The 20,151-nt window shown below is 41.8% G+C and overlaps 1 protein-coding gene across 8 annotated transcripts in view; it reads right to left on the minus strand.

The window, feature by feature from the left end:
* The window catches only part of pax7a (paired box 7a), a 69,122-nt gene that overhangs the window by 36,698 nt on the left and 12,273 nt on the right, over positions 1-20,151 (minus strand). For 4 of the 8 annotated variants that reach the window (XM_052526839.1, XM_052526843.1, XM_052526841.1 and 1 more), the window contains exon 5: positions 4,528-4,715. In XM_052526839.1, the coding sequence (XP_052382799.1) occupies positions 4,528-4,715 (188 nt within the window). Of the gene's footprint in view, positions 1-4,527; positions 4,728-20,151 lie in introns of all 8 variants that reach the window. The other 4 variants (XM_052526838.1, XM_052526842.1, XM_052526840.1 and 1 more) reach the window with 1 other exon arrangement.

Below are 20,151 nucleotides of genomic sequence, written 5' to 3' on the forward strand. Positions count from 1 at the left end.
AGATGTGATGTCCCTTCACTGGAACTAAGGGGCCTAGTCCGAATCATGAAAAACAGCCCCAGACCCCACCAAACTATGGACCTTATTTTCACTATGCATTGGGGCAGATAGCATTCTCCTGGCATCTGCCTAACCCATATTTGTCCATCAGACTCCAGAGAATGTTTCTACAGCTCCAGAGTCCAATGGCGGCGAGTTTTACACCTCTCCAACCAACGCTTGGCATTGCACATGGTGATCTTAGGTTTGTGTGTGGCTGTTCTGCCATGAAAACCCATTTCATGAAGCCCCTAATGAACAGTTATTGTGCTGAAGTTACCAGAGGCAGTTTGGAACTCGGTAGTGAGTGTTGCAACCGACCACAGACGATTTTTATGCGCTACGCGTTTCAGCACTCGGCGGTCCCATTCTGTGAGCTTGCGTGGCCTACCACTTCACAGAAGAGCCGAAGTTGCTCATAGAAGTTGACCAGGGCAGCTCTAATAGGGCAGAAATTTGACAAACTGACTTGTTGGAAATGTGGCATCCTATGACACTGTCACATTGAAAGTCACTGAGCTCTGCCAATGTTTGTCTATGGAGATTGCATGACTGTGTGCTCGATTTTATACACCTGTCAGCAATGGGTGTGGCTGAAATAGCCAAATCCACAAATTTGAAAGGGTGTCCACATACTTTTGTATATATAGCATTTATATATATATATATAATAAAGAGTCAATAATATTTCCTGTGGGACTATAAGGAAGCGCTGGGATCTCTCCTTTTTTCAGAGTCTCCACAGAGGCCTCAGAGATCAGAGAGAGGGCACCACAGAGACAAACAAAGCAGGATCCTCTTCTCTCTGTTTTGTGGTTGGCATCGGACGCTGAGCACACTCTCCAGTTAGAGAGGAAAACGTCTTGCCAAATTGATTTCTACGCTGCATAAAAGGATACGCTTCTACCTTATTAGATTCCTCTAACTATAATAGCTACATCTAGAATGTTTATTGGGAATGAAAGGGGATCTATGTGTCAGATTTGCTAAGCGCCGCTCAGATGAGCCTCCTCAGCAGAGGTGGAAACCTCAGCCTAAATAGAAGAGAATGTAATTCATTTCAAGTGTGAGGAGGAGAGGATTTACACTGATTTACAGCATTTACAGCCTCTGCCCTCCCTCGCTCAACAGAACACCCCCATCCACCTGGCCCATACCTCTGAAGAATAGACACAAGTGATGCTCTTTTCTGTTCTTAATAGTCTGTGGAAGGACTCTTGGTCCAGTTTGGAATGAGTGTTTTTTTTTTCAGATGCAGAATGGGCAGCACAGAGAGTGGGGTGCTCAGATCAGGAGACAGCTAGCTAGCTTTATAGGGACAGGTAGCCTGGAACTAATGGCTGTAAGATGTGGATCAGATCCCCTAATTTGTCAGTTGGGGTGATAAAACAGTAGCGGTTCCAGGGGGGGGGCTGCTGGGAGCTGTGTTTTAGGGGGTGGTGGGCCTGATGAAGATGGATGAGATAGTGTGATTCAAGATGGCAGGCAGGGGTGAGGAGAGGAGGGGGTTTGGGTTAGCTGAGTTTATAGGGCAGTGAGTTTGGGCTGTGGAGTCACCAGTAAACCAAACACTTGTCACTTCTCGTTAAACCAGGAGGCCTCTTGAGCACCATTCCACATAATAACTCTCATCTTGGAGTGGGCCCATATACCCTCACAGCCAATAGCAATTTTACTATGTGTCCCTGCAGTGTAAACCACAAACACGGGTTAACAGATTATTACAATAACAACCAACAGGGTAAGCCGTAACCGCAACCAGAAATCCTACTGAAGAAGAGATGGATCTTTAAGATCCTACAACACCGACCCTCTGCTTTGGGTTTCTGACTCACCCCTACTGCCCTCTCAGCCTCCCCACTCACTGACATCTGGAAGATGCGTCATTGCAGCTGTGCTGGAGCAGGTCGGCTCTCGGGCCAAAGGTCCTTCTGTCCAGCCCAGAGATTGGCCATTTGGGCACCTATGTGAAACCCCAGCTGGCTGACATCTTCAAAACGCATGGACACTAAAACTGTCAAGTTCACACATCGAAATCCAGCCTTTGGCCCCATGTCTTTTTCAATGTATTGATTCAATTGGGAGCAGTTTTAGAGAAGAGGCTTTACCGTTTTTGTTATATCATCATGTCTGCAGTGGTCAGTGTGGCCAATTAGGACGTGTCTGAGTACTTCAGCAGGCTGACGAGGAGCAGGGGAAGTCCCTGACGTGCAGATGCAATGGGGCAGTACTTTGGCAAAGCCAATGAAAAAAACACACGACTCTTGAAAAAGAAACAATTATACAATGGGCTCCATAGTCCATCCTAAATCCTCCTCCCAACTCACTTGCCAAACCACTGAGCAACATTGAAGACTGATGTCCATTATTTACTTCCAGAGTCAGTTTCTTGGGGTGACCTTCTCAGAAAATTAAGTTTGAGTTGACCTTAGGAGACTTAAAAAGCGTTTTAGAATTAGATTATGAGGAAAACTGCATTAAAAAATTATATCCTTGTCTCAAATACCTCAGGTTTTCACATGACATAATTAAGCTCTATTATCTTGCAGGAGTTTCCTTTCAGTTTTCAACCATGTATTTTTTCTTTGCGTTTAGACTTCAAATTACCATCAGTTTCCATAAATACTCCAGAGGCAAATGCTTGAAGAGATTCTCTCTGAAATTAAAATGTAATTGACCTACAAATAGGGCTGTGAAGTGCCTGGAACATGGACAAGACAGAGGACACTGTGCTCTCTAGCCCACATGACACTCTGCCTTTTCAACCAATCAGAGACAGGTTTTCTGGATCTTTTCTTCTACAATCATAATGAGCTTCACAAAGAATTCAGCTCCACTCTACAAGGTCTAATATTGATGCTACATTTAAACAAATTGAACCAAATGGACAGCATTGTAAATAGAAAGCATTTGAACCCATCTGTCATTACTCAGAATCTATGAGACATGCATGTATTTTCCAGATGTATTTCATGACACTGTAATCTTCAGAAAAAGAGATTCATCAAATAATAACTGAAAGACCTTCCCACTTCCCTTTCCAAGTTTGCCTCAAGTATATTTGAAACATTCTAAAACGTAATATATCGCAAGAGAATACACATTAAATAAATCTCTCAGCATCATCCTGAGTGCTGCATCAACCATTTTGGCATACACCTTTCTGTTTGGAGGATTTGCTAGACAGACAAAGACATGTGTGGAATCAGTTACCCCTAACCGCATGTCTGGAGTGTGAGGAACAGTTAGCGCGCGGGGTGGTTCAGAGTTTGGGAGGTTTAGGGGGAGTGAGCGAGGGGCTGTGGTAAGAGGAGAGGGTTGCCCCGGCCCTTTTTTACTAACGTCTGATTGATTAATGTTGTTGTCAGGGCATGGGGTCCCTGGAGAGGATGAGAGACCCTATGTGATATGCACAGGGGTTTACAAGCAGAGGCATGCTTGAAAGTGATAGGAGAGAGATCCTGGCCAAAGGCCGAAATGAGAAATCCATAAGGAATGCATTTCTTCTCTCTCTCTCTCTCTCTCTCTCTCTCTCTCTCTCTCTCTCTCTCTCTCTCTCTCTCTATATATATATATATATATATATATATATATATATATATCTGTCTCTCTTTCTCTCTCTCTTCCTCTTCTCCCTCTCTCTTTCTCTTCTCCCTCCAGAACAGCTGCCGCTATAACTCTACTGTATTTTCCTTCAGTGTTACATAAAACCAAATGGTACACAAGCTGTCAGGCAGGTTCTGGAGTAGAGTCTTGGGTGTGAAAAAAATGTAGAATCCCCTGTCAAGGCCTTCTTAGAACAGATGAGAACTCACAGATAGCAGTGAACTCACAGAGGTGAGGTGGGGGGTAGAAATATGGGGGAAAAATAACTGCACTGGGATGAATAAATATATCATCGCTATGTGTGACAAACGGCAGCAGGAGACCAAGAAGAGGATAAATGGAAAAATAAGAATATAAAATAAGGTCCAATTGGGCATGACATGGATGCATTCAAATGTATTTATGCAAATACATTGGCAGCATTTTTTACTCCAAAATGATGTCATGGCAAATGGATGGCTTCGATTTCAGTGAAGTGGGATGAATTGGATTTTTTTTGGGGGGGGGGGGAACATATCTATCTAAACCACATTATAGTCAGCTGGAAGCATATTGCATTAAGGATGCCAAATAAACTTTCCCCGATACAAGTAGTTTGTCTTACATTTGATGAGCTAATAGGGAACATAGCCTACTGATAAACTGTTCCTGAAAAAAATTCCTGAAAAACATTACTTGTAAAGCATTAAGTCCAAACGTATCTAAAATAACTCTGTAAACTCCATTAACTCAGATTTGGTTAGATGTAAAACTATACCAGGATATTATAACTAATGTGTCAAAGTACAGGAAAACAGTGTTTTACATCAGTGTCATAAACACCTGGATAATTCTCAGCAGCCATGACAGTGTATGTGTTGATTGTTTGTGTGTCTAACTAACCTGTACGCGGGCCTCAGTGAGCTTGGTCCTCTGGGCCAGCTCTTCCCTGGTGTAGATGTCTGGGTAGTGTGTCCTCTCAAAGGCCTTCTCCAGCTCCTCAAGCTGCTCGGCTGTGAAGGTGGTGCGGCTGCGACGCTGCTTCCTCTTCAAGGGAAGGTCCGGCTCCGACTCCACGTCTGAACCCTCGTCTGTACGATTACCTGGGCCAATGGGGAGGGAGGGAGAGGCCAGCTCAGTTAATATTAGGATTACACTTGAATAATACAGTGGAAATTAGCAACAATGAAAAGGAAGTCCATTTTATTAGTTATTCATCTCTTCGGTTGTCTGTTACCCACACGCCTCTGATCAGACAGAAATGAGTCACATAGTTGATTAACCAATGTCATTGAAAAGGCAGTAGAAAGTATGGGTGAAAGCCTGAAATGGTCCATACAAGCCACGTTCTGTAGTTTGGGGGCAGAACCACTCCAGAGGCTATGTCGTTTGCTAGAATCATATTATTGAGGGGGAGAGGCTACAAAGAGGATTCAAATGACAGCTTTCCCTCTCTCTGAGCACAACAGAGCAAATATTATCTTAATCTGTGGATATTTATACAGAATATAAGAGGCCTGATACCCAATCCTGCCTGAGAGAGAGAGGGAGAGGCCCCAGAGGGCTGCAGAGGGCTGCAGGCGGTAGGGGGGAGGAGGGGGTGCTGGGTGGAAGGGTTAATCTACCCAGGCCACCTTGCGGTTCCTCACCACACTATTCTCTCACAATGGCCCAGGGCACACTGCTGCTCAAACAACAGCACAGCCAGAATATACAGAACATAACAACAATATCGCGCCAGAACCCTTCAGTCCCATATTCTGTGTTTCCATGATGCTGCTGTCAATAAATGAATTACAATATATCTTACAATACTTTTAGGCATTCAACTAATCTCCTGCATTTTTGCTTGAGGAATATAGATACTGCACAAAGACATCCAATCCAGGCCAAGAGGAATGTTTCTGACAGTGAATATGTATTACCACAGCGCATTACCATTATAACTGAATTGAGGAAATTGCATCATTTTCACCTCCTCTGCATGTCTATTCAAACTACATGGCCCTTTTCATTTCCTGTTATAAAATTCATATTTTCACAAATGTGCTCAATGAGACATTGACAAGCCAGTGTGACTAGCCAGTGTTGCTCCAGGCCTTGTTCGATTTCATCAGACATGTACAGTCCAGAAGGAGTGAAGGGTAGAGACCAAAACATGAGAGATATAGAAGTAGAGCGTTTGTTGAGAGCTCATTGTCCTTTACAGAAACCCTTTCTACCCATATAATGACAACCATAACGGTCTTCTGAAAGTTAGTCCAGGTGAATCCCCTGCAATAGCTATGGGCACAACTAAACTCAGTTTAACAATGCCCTCTAGAATGTTTCAACATACCACATGGACAAACGGAAGTCAAATAGCCTCAAAATAACAACTGTGAGAATAAAAGAGCAACCAAATCTGTCTGGGTCTCAAGGCCGGCTCTGGAGTTTAATTAAACAAGGAATTATGGGATTATATGGAGACTATCATTACAGGCCACTCGATGAGTCTTCTGAGAACGTCTTTTTGTCGCCCTGAGCTCGCGCTCAACGATTCTCTGCGGATTACATGCGGCCGCAGGACATGAGGCCGCATTCATTAAAATCAATTATTTTGTCTTACCCCTTTTAAGAAAGATTGATTCTCCAACACTGGCTACCACTATTGCAGAGAATACCCTTGAACATACAAAGTTGAATATGTACATATATGGCATATCCCTTTGTTGGTTTTCATGAGGATGTGCAGAGCGATTTGCAGCTAACTAGCCATGACAACACTTGAGACTGGCACAGCGGTCCATAGATCACTTTCCAAAGTCACCTCTGTGTCCTATGGGGGGACGAGGGGGACGAGGGGGGCGAGGGGGAACAGGGGGACAGAGGGGAGGGCTGCTCAACGACGACATAGAATTCTGCTTGAGTTATTTTCTTTTGCTCATATTTCTCATCCTTTGTTTATCTATGTGAGAGGGTTAAGAAGTGCAAGTGTGGCATATCGTCTAGCCGCTATGTCCAAAATTCCAATACAAAATCATCCCCCTATATTCCGATCTAAGCATTTTGCAAAGGATGTACAAACAAACTGCATGGCAAACAAGACTAATGAGTATGTACTGCCACCTGTCACTGAGCCCTGGTTACAGTGACATATGTGTCATGGCACACACAGCCAACACGTACGTCTGTTTGTGTGCACGAACTACAAGCAGCAGGCAGCACGCTCTGGGTGAAGGTCAACAGCCCTTTCAGTAATGAGTTTGGGAAACAGGGATGTGAGAAGCAAACCTCATCTCTATCCAGAGCATTCTGCCGAACGGGATGCCAAGATTCATCAACAACACTGGGGCCCCCACATGTACCAAAATGGGTTGTGACAGAAACAGAATTTCTGTCAAACATATGGTTCCTCTCAGAGTTGCATGGCTGTCTGGTTAACGCATCTTACTGTAACTGCACTTTTGGCCACCCTACGAAACCCTTCAGCAGACAACACTATCTACATACACATATATTATGACACTGGATGGATTACACAGAATCCAAATCTTTTTATTTAAATGGTTGTTAGATATTTATGGATGCGGTGCCTCTCAGCCTAAATTATGGAAGAATAAACACTTACTATCTGTTTCCAAGACAACAAAGCTTTTGAATTTGAATAACACATGTCTTCTTCTTGGTTTACAAATCTGTCAATGTTGATAAAGGACAAAACGGTGGATGATTAGCTTACTACCTTGGAATAAACTCAATCCCTGTGGGCATCCAGGTCAGCTCTCTAACACTTCTCGCTGCTTTAAAACAATACGGTACATCCTGATTAGACCTGGGTATAATGCTCGGCTGTAATTCCATTGGAAGGTTCTGGGGATATTGATAAAGCACTCGTGCCTCGCCTCATCAGTTATAATAGCAATTAGAGACTAATTATGTAGCAAACATCCAGTGGGCATGATTAGACAGCCATGTATCCTCCATCAGGGCCCTCTGAGGGCCTACTCAATACTGATTTAAAAATACAGCTTTGTTTAAACAGAAATTAACCAGGTATTGACCATGTCTTCTAAATTAGAAATGTTTTGTTTACGATTCAAGTAACCTTTATGGACACAAAAAGGAAAACAAGTAAACATATTACACCAAAAGAGCAAATTGTTTTACTAACATACTTTAATTGAATATCATTACTAATGAATGGAACCATATGTTTCCCAAAGAGATTGTTTAAGCACTCTGTTACTTATGAGAATCAAAATCATTGCTTTTTCACAAAGCACTGCGATTTCTAATAATCTCCAGTCAGACAGAATGTCAACTCAAGTCAGAACACAACCAACAACAGGGGTCTTGTCTCTGAGAAGCTTAGCAGTTGGTTAATAGTTTGGCGGTGAGTTTAGTGTGAGGTTTAAAGATGGTCCTCCCTCTCTCCTGATGCTCCTCACTGCTGACCCCATGGTCTGCTCAGAGCTCAGACTGCAGGCAGATGGAATACTCATCACCCCGACCCCTCCATACCCCTCCCCAGCCAGCCCGCCAACCCCATGGACTGTCTTCTTCTCTTCCTCCCATCCTCCTTCTGAGGAGCCCCTACTCTCTCTGTTCTCCCTAGGAGAGAAGCTTAGGTAATATGGCATAGATGGACTGGTGTCCAAGGCTGTAGAGTCAATAAAGACTGCTGGGGTCCAGTGATCCACAAGAACATTGCTACAATAATGTCAATCCCTAAAATAGCAGAGACAACATACAATCACAGTCCAGAAAATGATCGCACAAAAAAAGCATCTAGGCTACACTCCAACACCATCAATTCCAACGGATCACCACACCACTAGAACACAGGAGCCTACTAGCAACTGATCACCACAATACTACAAAACAGGAGCCTACTAGCAACTGATCACCACAATACTACAAAACAGGAGCCTACTAGCAACTGATCACCACAATACTACAAAACAGGAGCCTACTAGCAACTGATCACCACAACACTACAACACAGGAGCCTACTAGCAACTGATCACCACAACACTACAACACAGGAGCCTACTAGCAACTGATCACCACAACACTAGAACACAGGAGGCTACTAGCAACTGATCACCACAACACTACAACACAGGAGGCTACTAGCAACTGATCACCACAACACTACAACACGGGAGGCTACTAGCAACTGATCACCACAACACTACAACACAGGAGGCTACTAGCAACTGATCACCACAACACTACAAAACAGGAGGCTACTAGCAACTGATCACCACAACACTACAACACAGGAGGCTACTAGCAACTGATCACCACAACACTACAACACGGGAGGCTACTAGCAACTGATCACCACAACACTACAACACAGGAGGCTACTAGCAACTGATCACCACAACACTACGGGGAGGCTACTAGCAACTGATCACCACAACACTACAACACAGGAGGCTACTAGCAACTGATCACCACAACACTACAACACAGGAGGCTACTAGCAACTGATCACCACAACACTACAACACAGGAGGCTACTAGCAACTGATCACCACAACACTACAACACGGGAGGCTACTAGCAACTGATCACCACAACACTACAACACAGGAGGCTACTAGCAACTGATCACCACAACACTACAACACAGGAGGCTACTAGCAACTGATCACCACAACACTACAACACGGGAGGCTACTAGCAACTGATCACCACAACACTACAACACAGGAGGCTACTAGCAACTGATCACCACAACACTACAAAACAGGAGGCTACTAGCAACTGATCACCACAACACTACAACACAGGAGGCTACTAGCAACTGATCACCACAACACTACAACACAGGAGGCTACTAGCAACTGATCACCACAACACTACAACACAGGAGGCTACTAGCAACTGATCACCACAACACTACAACACGGGAGGCTACTAGCAACTGATAGGAGGCTACTAGCAACTGATCACCACAACACTACAACACAGGAGGCTACTAGCAACTGATCACCACAACACTACAAAACAGGAGGCTACTAGCAACTGATCACCACAACACTACAACACAGGAGGCTACTAGCAACTGATCACCACAACACTACAACACGGGAGGCTACTAGCAACTGATCACCACAACACTACAACACAGGAGGCTACTAGCAACTAATCACCACAACACTACAACACGGGAGGCTACTAGCAACGCTTCCACATGATAGCAAAAAACAAAACAATGCCAAGATGTCTAATATGGTCAAATATTAACCAATATAATCACATCAATGTGTCAGTGAATATTTAGGTCAAATATAGAAAATATAGATCAGAAATGGATACTTGGACTATGTATATAAAACCTGTGAGGTATTTAAGGATAACAAGTTATAAAGAAGCCTCCATGATGAGATGAAGGGAAGCATCATTCCTTGTCTCTCAGATTAACTCTGAGTCAGTATTAGCTCAACAACACTATGGTGTGTATCCCTAACCCTGTCCCATGAAGGCTGTTTTTGATACCGGAACCAATGGCCTCAATATCAGCTGTACCTTTGCAAACTACCCAAGACAGAGGGACAAAAACAGACAGGGCTCTGGCAGTGCAGCATTAGCTCATAATGGCTCATTTTGAAAAGCATATTAGTTCCAGCATAATTACAATCAGGCCTCACGCTCAGTGTTCTGCAGGCATTCACAGGACCAGCCTCAGAGCACCCAGTCACACCAGTTGACTGTGACTGACAGCACATTTTGTTTATTGGTCGTTTTTTCCCCTTCATTCCCACAGGACAAAAATAACAGCCCATCTTTTCTTTCTATTTATGTTTACTTGTTTATTTTGTGCATGCCTTTTGTCGTAGTTGATGTTGCAATTATACTTTTTGTCAGTCGGAGGGGAGGAATATCAAAAGGCCTAATTATGCAAACAGGCCCTGTGATAAGCAGCAAACGCCTGGATTGGGATCTGCTATCTCTGACATCCATCTGTCTCTGTGCTGTCTCCTGCTCCAGGCCTGAATATAAACATCTCTTCCTGTCCCCAGGATTGCATGGGATTCAACCCCACGTACTGGAGAGGGATGTTTTCGGGGGCGGGGATCATGCAGCAACATCAAATAGCTGACAACTTCCCAATTTGCATTTTTCAGAGAATGAGGCGGCATTTGTCTGTGTGTCCCTCAGTGTTTGCCAAGTTAGGAGAGCCATAGGAGATTATTCAGTTGTGTTACTGAAGGATGGATTTAACATAGAAACATTATAGTACTCTATTAAAACAAACCTTATAGTACTGCATTAAAACAAACCTTATAGTACTGCATTAAAACAAATCTTATAGTACTGCAGTAAAACAAACCTTATAGTACACCATTAAAACAAACCATATAGTACTGCATTAAAACAAACCATATAGTACTGCATTAAAACAAATCTTATAGTACTGCATTAAAACAGTTCTTATAGTACTGCATTAAAACAAACCATATAGTACTGCATTAAAACAGTTATTATAGTACTGCATTAAAACAAACCTTATAGTACTGCATTAAAACAAACCATATAGTACTGCATTAAAACAAACCATATAGTACTGCATTAAAACAAATCTTATAGTACTGCATTGAAACATATCTTATAGTACTGCATTAAAACAAACCATATAGTACTGCATTAAAACAAACCATATAGTACTGCATTAAAACATATCTTATAGTACTGCATTAAAACAAACCATATAGTACTGCATTAAAACAAACCATACAGTACTGCATTAAAACAAACCATATAGTACTGCATTAAAACAAATCTTATAGTACTGCATTAAAACAAACCATATAGTACTGCATTAAAACATGTCTTATAGTACTGCATTAAAACAAACCTGATAGTACTCCATTAAAACAAGCCTTATAGTACTGCATTAAAACAAACCATATAGTACTGCATTAAAACAAACCATATAGTACTGCATTAAAACAAACCATATAGTACTGCATTAAAACAAATCTTATAGTACTGCATTGAAACATATGTTATAGTACTGCATTAAAACAAACCATATAGTACTGCATTAAAACAAACCATATAGTACTGCATTAAAACATATCTTATAGTACTGCATTAAAACAAACCATATAATACTGCATTAAAACAAACCATATAGTACTGCATTAAAACAAACCATATAGTACTGCATTAAAACAAATCTTATAGTACTGCATTAAAACAAACCTTATAGTACTGCATTAAAACAAACCATACAGTACTGCATTAAAACATATCTTATAGTACTGCATTAAAACAAACCTTATAGTACTCCATTAAAACAAACCTTATAGTACTGCATTAAAACAAACCTTATAGTACTGCATTAAAACAAACCATATAGTAATCCATGAAAACAAGGGACATGAGGAACTATACACTCAGATAGACAATGAGCCAGAGACTGAAATTAAAACCTCAATGGTTAATTTTGCAGAATTCTTCAAAAATAATCGAATCTGTTAGTTACCTAGGTCGCCAACCAAAAAACCTCTTCAACATGAGAATAAGACAAGGAGAATATGACAATATAGCAAGGATGTACCTACCTAATGTTAGTATGCTGAAATCTATTTGAATCATCATCATCTCCCCTGGTACCAGTGACCTTCTCAGAGCCTGGCTTGGCATTTATCACTAATTGAATCTGGAGATGAGCAACCTCTAGTATGGTTACTGTTATCTGCTTGCAATAAACAAAAGTAACATGTGTCTACTGTAAATGAAAACATTTGAGTCACAGTATTGCACAATTTAGATTATAAGTGTGTTTGAGAGTCCACAACAATGGACTCTCAAACAAGCCCTGACTGTATACATTTTCTTAAATGACATCGCATTGAACTTCCCCTCCTCTCTCAAACGTACAAATCAGTTCTGTCCACTGATTAACTGGTGTCTAAGGACCAAAAGCAGGTGTCTCCCGAGAGTCTCAACAGTAAGTAGGAACCACCTCACCAGTGTACATCTCACACCACGTCAGTACTATGATCTAGAGGACCATACACTCTTAGAAAAAAAGGTGTTATCTTTGGCTGTCCCCATAGGAGAACCCTTTTTGGTTCCAGGTATAACAACAGACTGTTCTACATGGAACCCAAAAGGGTTCTATCTAGAACCAAAAAGAGTTCTACATGGAAACAAAATAGGGTTCTCCTATGGGGACAGCAGAAGAACCCTTTTGGAACCTTTTTCGAGAGACTGAAAAACAGCTTCTACCTCAAGGCCATCAGACTGTTAAATAGCCATCACTAGCCAGCTACCACCCTGTTGGTTACTCAACCCTGCACCCTCGAGGCTGCTGCCCTATGTACATAGACATGGAATCACTAGTCACTTAAAAATGGAACACTAGTCACTTTAATAATGTTTTTCATACTACTTTACTCATCTCATATGCATATACTGTATTCTACTGTATTTTAGTCAATGCCTCTCCGACACTGCTTATCCTAATATTTCTTAATTCCATTATTTTACTTTTAGATGTGTGTATTGTTGTGAATTGTTAGATACTACTGCACTGCTGTAGCTAGAAACACAAGCAATGTGACCAATACAATTTGATTTGATTTCTATGCGTGTAACGTTTCCCTATGACCCCCCTCCTCATTTGGAATTAAACCTGAGCCTCACATCCAACCAAAATCCAACCTTAGACTGTTTTCTTGTGTCTCATTGCTACTGTCAAAATGAGTCTCTCTTTCCCTCTGATCAACGTACCAAAGGACAATTCTGATAGTTTACTTTGCTCTGCTCTGTGATAGAATCCCATTCCTGCAAAAGAGGAGAAAGGGGCAAGGGGAGGAAGAAAGATGGGAGGCTCTATAATCTTTGGCTCTCACAACAAACAATTAGCACCCTTTTCTTTATTTGAGGTTGGGCAAGAAATGTCGAAGGGAGGAGAACGAAGAGAAGAGAGGGAGAAGCAGCGAAGAAAAGCGCTACTCTTTTATGGTTCTTGTCATATGGATGAAGGCGCGGTGCGTCCATGAGAGCGCTCGCTCACCTTCAACAACAGGGCGTCCACTGGGCCTCCCGGCTCTTTCAGCCCAGAGAGACAGACTCCTCAGGGGGCCATTAGAGCATGAATAGAGGCCTGACAGCCCTGTGCAGCTCCGCAGGGCATCCATAAACGCTGACATATTGACTCCCCAGGCCTCTGCTCTGCTCTCTCTGCCTGAGTGTGAAACCGTGAAGGGCTTGAAGGGTGCGATTCTTCTTTTTTATGCACACATTCTACCGGTTGGACGTGGGATATTACTAACAATATAATTGTATTATTTTCAGAAACAACTTCTTATTGTGTAAGAGAAAATACTGTTACTCAGAAAGTGCGTAAACTGGTATATTCACATCTTTATAAAACGTAAGATTTCACTTGTTGATATTTGTACAAAGGCAAACTTGACAGGAAAAGTTATTGTAGTTTGAGTATTTCTTCACTCTTTGTCAAAACAGGGAAAGCAAAAATGTATATTGTTTCAATTCTGAAGGATGTCTGGGAAAGTTTTCACAAACAAGTCTGATTTAAATTATATAACTTTAACTTGGAACTGACTAATGACTAAAAACTTTAAGTGCCAGGAGTAAAATGCACTCTCCCACTAAAGCGGTATCCCTCTCTCTGCCGACTGAGCCCAGCTTCACTTTCCAATGGAAAGTCATTTCCTGGGCTAGGGTCCCTGCTAATTGAGGTCACAGTAAAAGTAATGAAATTAAGAAGCAGCGCAGAGCAAATGGAGTCCACAGGGTCCCCGCCAACTGGCAATGGAACTAGAGCCCCAGTCCCCCAACAAAGGCTCCAGAACCTACCCAGGAAATCACACAGTAACTCAGGGCTATGAGTGGAGGTCTCCGGGAGGAACAAATCATTTTCTCAACAAAGCCAAGGAGAGATTACTTTACACAGAATAGGAATGCACAGTGAACCATTTTTCATGCCCCAGGGAAGTTTCCTAATTTTCTGGACAATGCCAGGCCGTAAACATTTTTCATTGTGCAGAGGTTTTTATGGTGCCGGGGACAGCTGAAAGAGTATTTTTGATCACAGTCTATGTGAGTGCAAATTCACCAAACATAATATCCATAATCCATAAACAACGTCCATCATTTTAAAACATGTTGGCAGTCTTGCTTGAGGGACATACCACTACACCACACACCATCAATCTGACCATAACTACCTAATGGTGCCTTAACCCTATACTAATGATGCCTCTATTACAACACACATGGGACCCAGCAACCCCAAGGCCTAATTAGGACAGATAAACAGTTCATGATGCTGGGCATGATTCTGTCACTAGATTACTGAGGTCATAACCTATGTGGACAAACACGTGAACAAATAAATAAATAAACAAAACAAAAATGTATTGTGCCGACAGGTAAATGAGAGACCATCCCAATGATATTATAAGCAAGAATTAAAGAAGTGAAATGTCTTCTTTCATTCACGCTTTCATTTTCAGATTCAGTGAATTCAAACTGAACACACACTAGTGTATCTCCAAATAGTTCCTGAGGATCCAAAAATATATTGATATTTCCTGTTTGGAGGGTTGGATGGGGACATCAGTAAGTCGTCACAGTGCTTGATATTAACATCTGAGTTCTGTACTCCATATTGTGGCTTTACAATGTAACGGAGAAGCAAAGCTTTTGAAATGAGAGAACATATTCCCCAAGGAGAGAATGACAGAGGATGCAGAAATAAGCCCATTAGTTGAAAATGGAGGACCAGGCACCATTTGAAGTTGTTATTTTGCAGGCTGGAACGGCAGCTCCACCCCACCGTTTCAACTCTCCATAACATTTTAACTGGGTGGAAAAAAACACATTTCTGATTTGCAACACTTACCGGAACATGTTTATTGTCTTTGTGCGTGTCAAAAAATGTCCACATGGACAATTAAAACAAATGAAGATTGCAGTTGCAAGGCAGATTAGGAGCATAAAATGGGAAATGTTCTGGCCCTAAGTAGCATAGGCTAATGGTGATTTTTAAACTAGCAGACCATGGTCAATGTCTCTCATTCATCACTAAGAGAGCTGGGCACACTGCTCTAAACGTAATTACTGTTGCACATTATGGAGGCTATTCCTGTATTGTAATAAAATTAGCCAGAAATGCTTGTTGTCTTTTCTAATGCCACTCCGTGGTAACCAGCAGATTGGTGTAATGCAGCGCACTGTCCTGATCTGTGTCAGCTGTCAAACACAGACAATTCTGGCAGCCAAGGCGAATCAGAAGAAACAGTGTTTTAAGTCAATTCTCAGGAGCTGAACATCTACTGAACATCTATCATTTACTGAGGACACAACCAAGAACGCCAGATAGCCTGCTGTACTGTATTAATTCATATGTCATATGCATTCATCATTACTCTAGCCACTCTCTCAATAATAACGCTTAATCACCCAGGAAAATGTATTTGTGCCAGTGGTTTCAGTTTCAGTTATTACACTGTTTGTCTTCATATGTTGTTATGACTATATAAGAAAGACATGGGAGTCATGTGATGGTCTACACTACATGTTCTCCTCAGCAGCACAAACCGTCGACATAAACAGTCTACATAATAGACCACACAGAAGAAACTAAATCCCTCAAAAAAAACAAGACTCCTAAAATTGGAATTTTAAAATAAAAAACAACATATATTTGAATATGTTCAACTGAGTGAGACAATGTATGGACTAGCAGTGAATATAGAGTCAAATGACATGACTCTGAATCACAATAGCAAACCTAGATAAACACAGTAAATATTATCTGAGGTGTAATATATGAGGAGATTTCTAGGTATTCATCAAATCTAGCTCATATGTGGAGCACAAGTATAGATCTATGGATGGCATTGAGTGGGAAAGTGGAAAGCTGCTTGTTTTACTGGCACAGTCCTGTAATGTATGCACCCTATAAAACACTGGTAACACAGCACTGGTAATGGAGCAGAAACCAATGGGAGAGTTACAGAGACAGGTGTTTTGTCTAATGGGATCATAAATACTTAATAGTACTGTCTTTTATCTGATGGAAGCCATCATATGGCTGAAATCAAAGAGGCCATTGCATGCTTAGGCTCGGCTCATGATCTGTAAGGCCTTCATAGACACACTATAAAAACAGAGACCGACAAATTACAATGACCGTTTACAGATTCATGGGCCATTGGAAAGGTTGCTGGTTCGAATCCTCGAGCCGGCAAGGTGGGAAAAAACTGCTGTTCTGTCTAGGCAGTTATCAAGGCAGTTATCAAGGCAGTTAACCCCCCCTCCCCCACCTCTCTGACTCAGGGGGGTTGGATTATATGCAGAAGACATATTTCATAGGGCAGTGCTACTAGGACTAATATGTCCTCACCAGGGGCTACTCCTCGCTGGTTTGTGATCTCTCAATACCCTGAACGCCTACCACCATTTTATTGCTAGCTAACACTATAATGGGTATTTCATGACAACAACCCCCAATGTCTCAGGTGGTCATTGGGTGAGTTAATGTGTGCTTGTTTATTGCTGCCAATGGTGAGGGCTTAGCCAAGGATGTGTTTGCAGCAACTTCCCAAAGAGCTTTTCTCCAGGGGGTTGTTTGTGTTGACTTATCATTACCGCAGGATCAACGAATGGCACCCAACAAACACCACAACTACCGGGTCCTCCTGGGAGTTGTGGAGGACATGCTACACACACCACACAGGTATAACAACCCTCTATGTTGTATTTGTTTTTCAAGAGACCTGGAAGAGGGTGTCAAGGGGACATCTCAAACCAAACAATTAAATGAGATTGTTGTCTCTTCCAAAAACAAATACTACAGGTCTCCTACTACTGAAACCTTTCCAACTAATCTCCACCACTGAGGAGAACCCGTGTCTCTTCTGGTGGCATGGCCTAGAATCAGCAGTGAGTGAGAAATAAATGGGCTTTAAAAAACATTGCTTTTCTTGTCAAGACAGATACCCACTCAAGAGCGGCAACAGTCCAAATGTCAACTCATTCCCTTTCCAATCCCTCTCATGTGTTTAAAGCGACACCTCTGTCTCTGTCTAATGAGAGAGAAGGGTTGTGGTCCCCAAGGGCCAGTGGTCCTGTCATCACTGAATGTTGCTTTCCTCTGGACAGCCCAGTGATTGTCCACTATCAGCGTTAATACCCTCCAACCAGGATTCATTATAGCTCTAAATCTATGAATGAACTAGCCACGGGCTGGAGCAAACCAACCATTAACAAAGCACTGGCCACAAAATAAATAGGTCTCCAAGGACTCCAGACTAAATTGGATTGCCAATACGAACCAAACCACAGACGTTTGAGAAGTTGAGAAAAACAATAGAAGAGAGAGAAATACCCCAGAGCCCATCATGACTCCACTTGGTAAACTAACACAGTATTGATTGTCTCGTTTTTTGTTTGTTTAGAAAAGCCTCATCCCTGCTAATAGCTGTCTGAGAGTTTAATCTCTCCCTTGTCCTCCCCCTCTCCTCTCCTCCCCACTCCCTTTATGTGTCTCCTTTCACTGGGCCTCACATAGTTTGGGTTCAGTGTGGCGCTGTGGCTAGCGTACGGGCATTGGACTGGGGAGCGATTGTGTTGCTAATGTTGACACCTGCCAGATCAGGCCGGGGCTGTTTGGGGCCCTGCGCTCTACGAGCTGGATGCTCCCCCTCTTTAGCCAGATTAAGTATGGGTCGCTGGGGTCACAAATCACAGGACTCCCTCTGATGTTGGGAGGCAGAGAGCCAGAGACTGACGGGGCTAAAGAGAAGGGCTGGCCAGAGAAAGAGAGTGAAAGATAGAGAGAGGGATAGAAAGTGACACACCTTTCTCTAATGAAAGAAATGAGAATAATGTGTCAAGATGTAGACAACAAGGTTGTTGTGCTATTTCTCCAAATATGACAGTAAATCAAAAGCTCCTCAATAATCTGTTATCAACTTTTTTAAGAACATTAATAGTGTTCCAGACAGAAGATACATTAAATATTGCTTTCCACCAGAGCAAAGACAGAAAATAAATGTTTTAAACACAGCTAAAACACAACTAACCAGCACATTGCTTCCCACTTCGTCTGTTTGAGATAAAACTAATAGCTGATCTATTTTTTTACAGTGGAAATAAGAAAAAAAAATGTAGCGTATTAGATTGTTTTAGCATTCATCTATGTTGCAGTTTCCTTGCAGAACTGACTGAGGAATGGGAAAATGCACTGGTGTTTTCTCCTGGAAGAAGGAAATCGTCAATTTGTCATATTAAGTTGAATGAATTGAATAATTTTTTATTCATGTAAAATGTATATCTAAGTGTAAAGGGAGAAAATCACCCTGGCCATGACAGTCAATGCCTGCCCAGATCATTCTCCCCCTGCCTCTTCTCTGCAGATGAACATTAATGCAGGAAAGGAGAGATCTGAGCTGCAGAAGAAGAACCCTCTCCTTTTAAACTGTTGCTGTCCAGCCTGATCGTGTCAGTTTGAAGGCCCCATTCAAAAGTATTCATGCATCTGCCTTTGAGGCACAATGGCAGCTAGTTTATAAACTGTCTGCCCTGGAGCCCAAAGGCTTTAGTTCTTATTGTTTTCAGCCCCTTAATAAACTTTTTGGAGGAGTTCATCAACTCGCCTGAATAGCCTATGCAGCGAGTCTCAAGATAGAAAATAACAGAAGGTTCTTTTCTCCTCCCTCTTCTTTCTCTCTTCCTTCTAGTGTCCATTCGTCTGACAATGGAGAGACTAGGCTGTCAGACATCAGAAGGGGTTTAGTCCCAATAAAAGAAAAAAGGTATTCAATTAAAAGAAAATATTCTTTCAAAAAGGGCATGGAGACAATTGAATTTCCACTTCTTCTAAACCAGAGAGAGGATGATTCAAGCTCCAAAGTATATTTTTCAATGGAAAAAAACACAAAACTATCCTCAAAAGACAAACACGCATACACAAACTTAGATAATATATTTGTCTCGTGGGGCATAATCAGTCATGAAATAGCCTACACTTGATTTTTTAAATAACAATTTTATAAACACACTAGGAATAGCAAAACCTTTGTTTTTTTTTAGCTACAGTACCAGTCAAAGGTTTGGACACATCTACTCATTGCAGGATTTGTCTTTATTTTTACTATTTTCTATATTACAGTGAAGACATCAAACATATGAAATAACACATAAGGAATCATGTAGTAAACAAAAAAGTGCCTGCCTGGTACTCAGCCATCTATTGTCGCTCTAATCACGCTGACATCAATGGAAATGTAATCGAAAATCTAATCAAACACTTCATGAGAGCCCATGAGCTCATATTGGGCAACATTTCTATAGGCTATGCAATTACATGAGAAAACAGAGTCATGGCCTCTACTAAAAAGAGGAGGCTCCCATCAGTATTCTATAGACTAGGCCTACTATATTTATTTCTCAACTTTCCTAATATTAAGAAAATTGCTTATCTTTACAAAAGGAATATAGCCTAACTGGCTGTCATGAAAATGAACCACGAGAAAAGCGGCCTCG

Source organism: Oncorhynchus keta, chromosome 10, assembly GCF_023373465.1.
Source record: "Oncorhynchus keta strain PuntledgeMale-10-30-2019 chromosome 10, Oket_V2, whole genome shotgun sequence".
Classification (NCBI taxonomy): domain Eukaryota; kingdom Metazoa; phylum Chordata; class Actinopteri; order Salmoniformes; family Salmonidae; genus Oncorhynchus; species Oncorhynchus keta.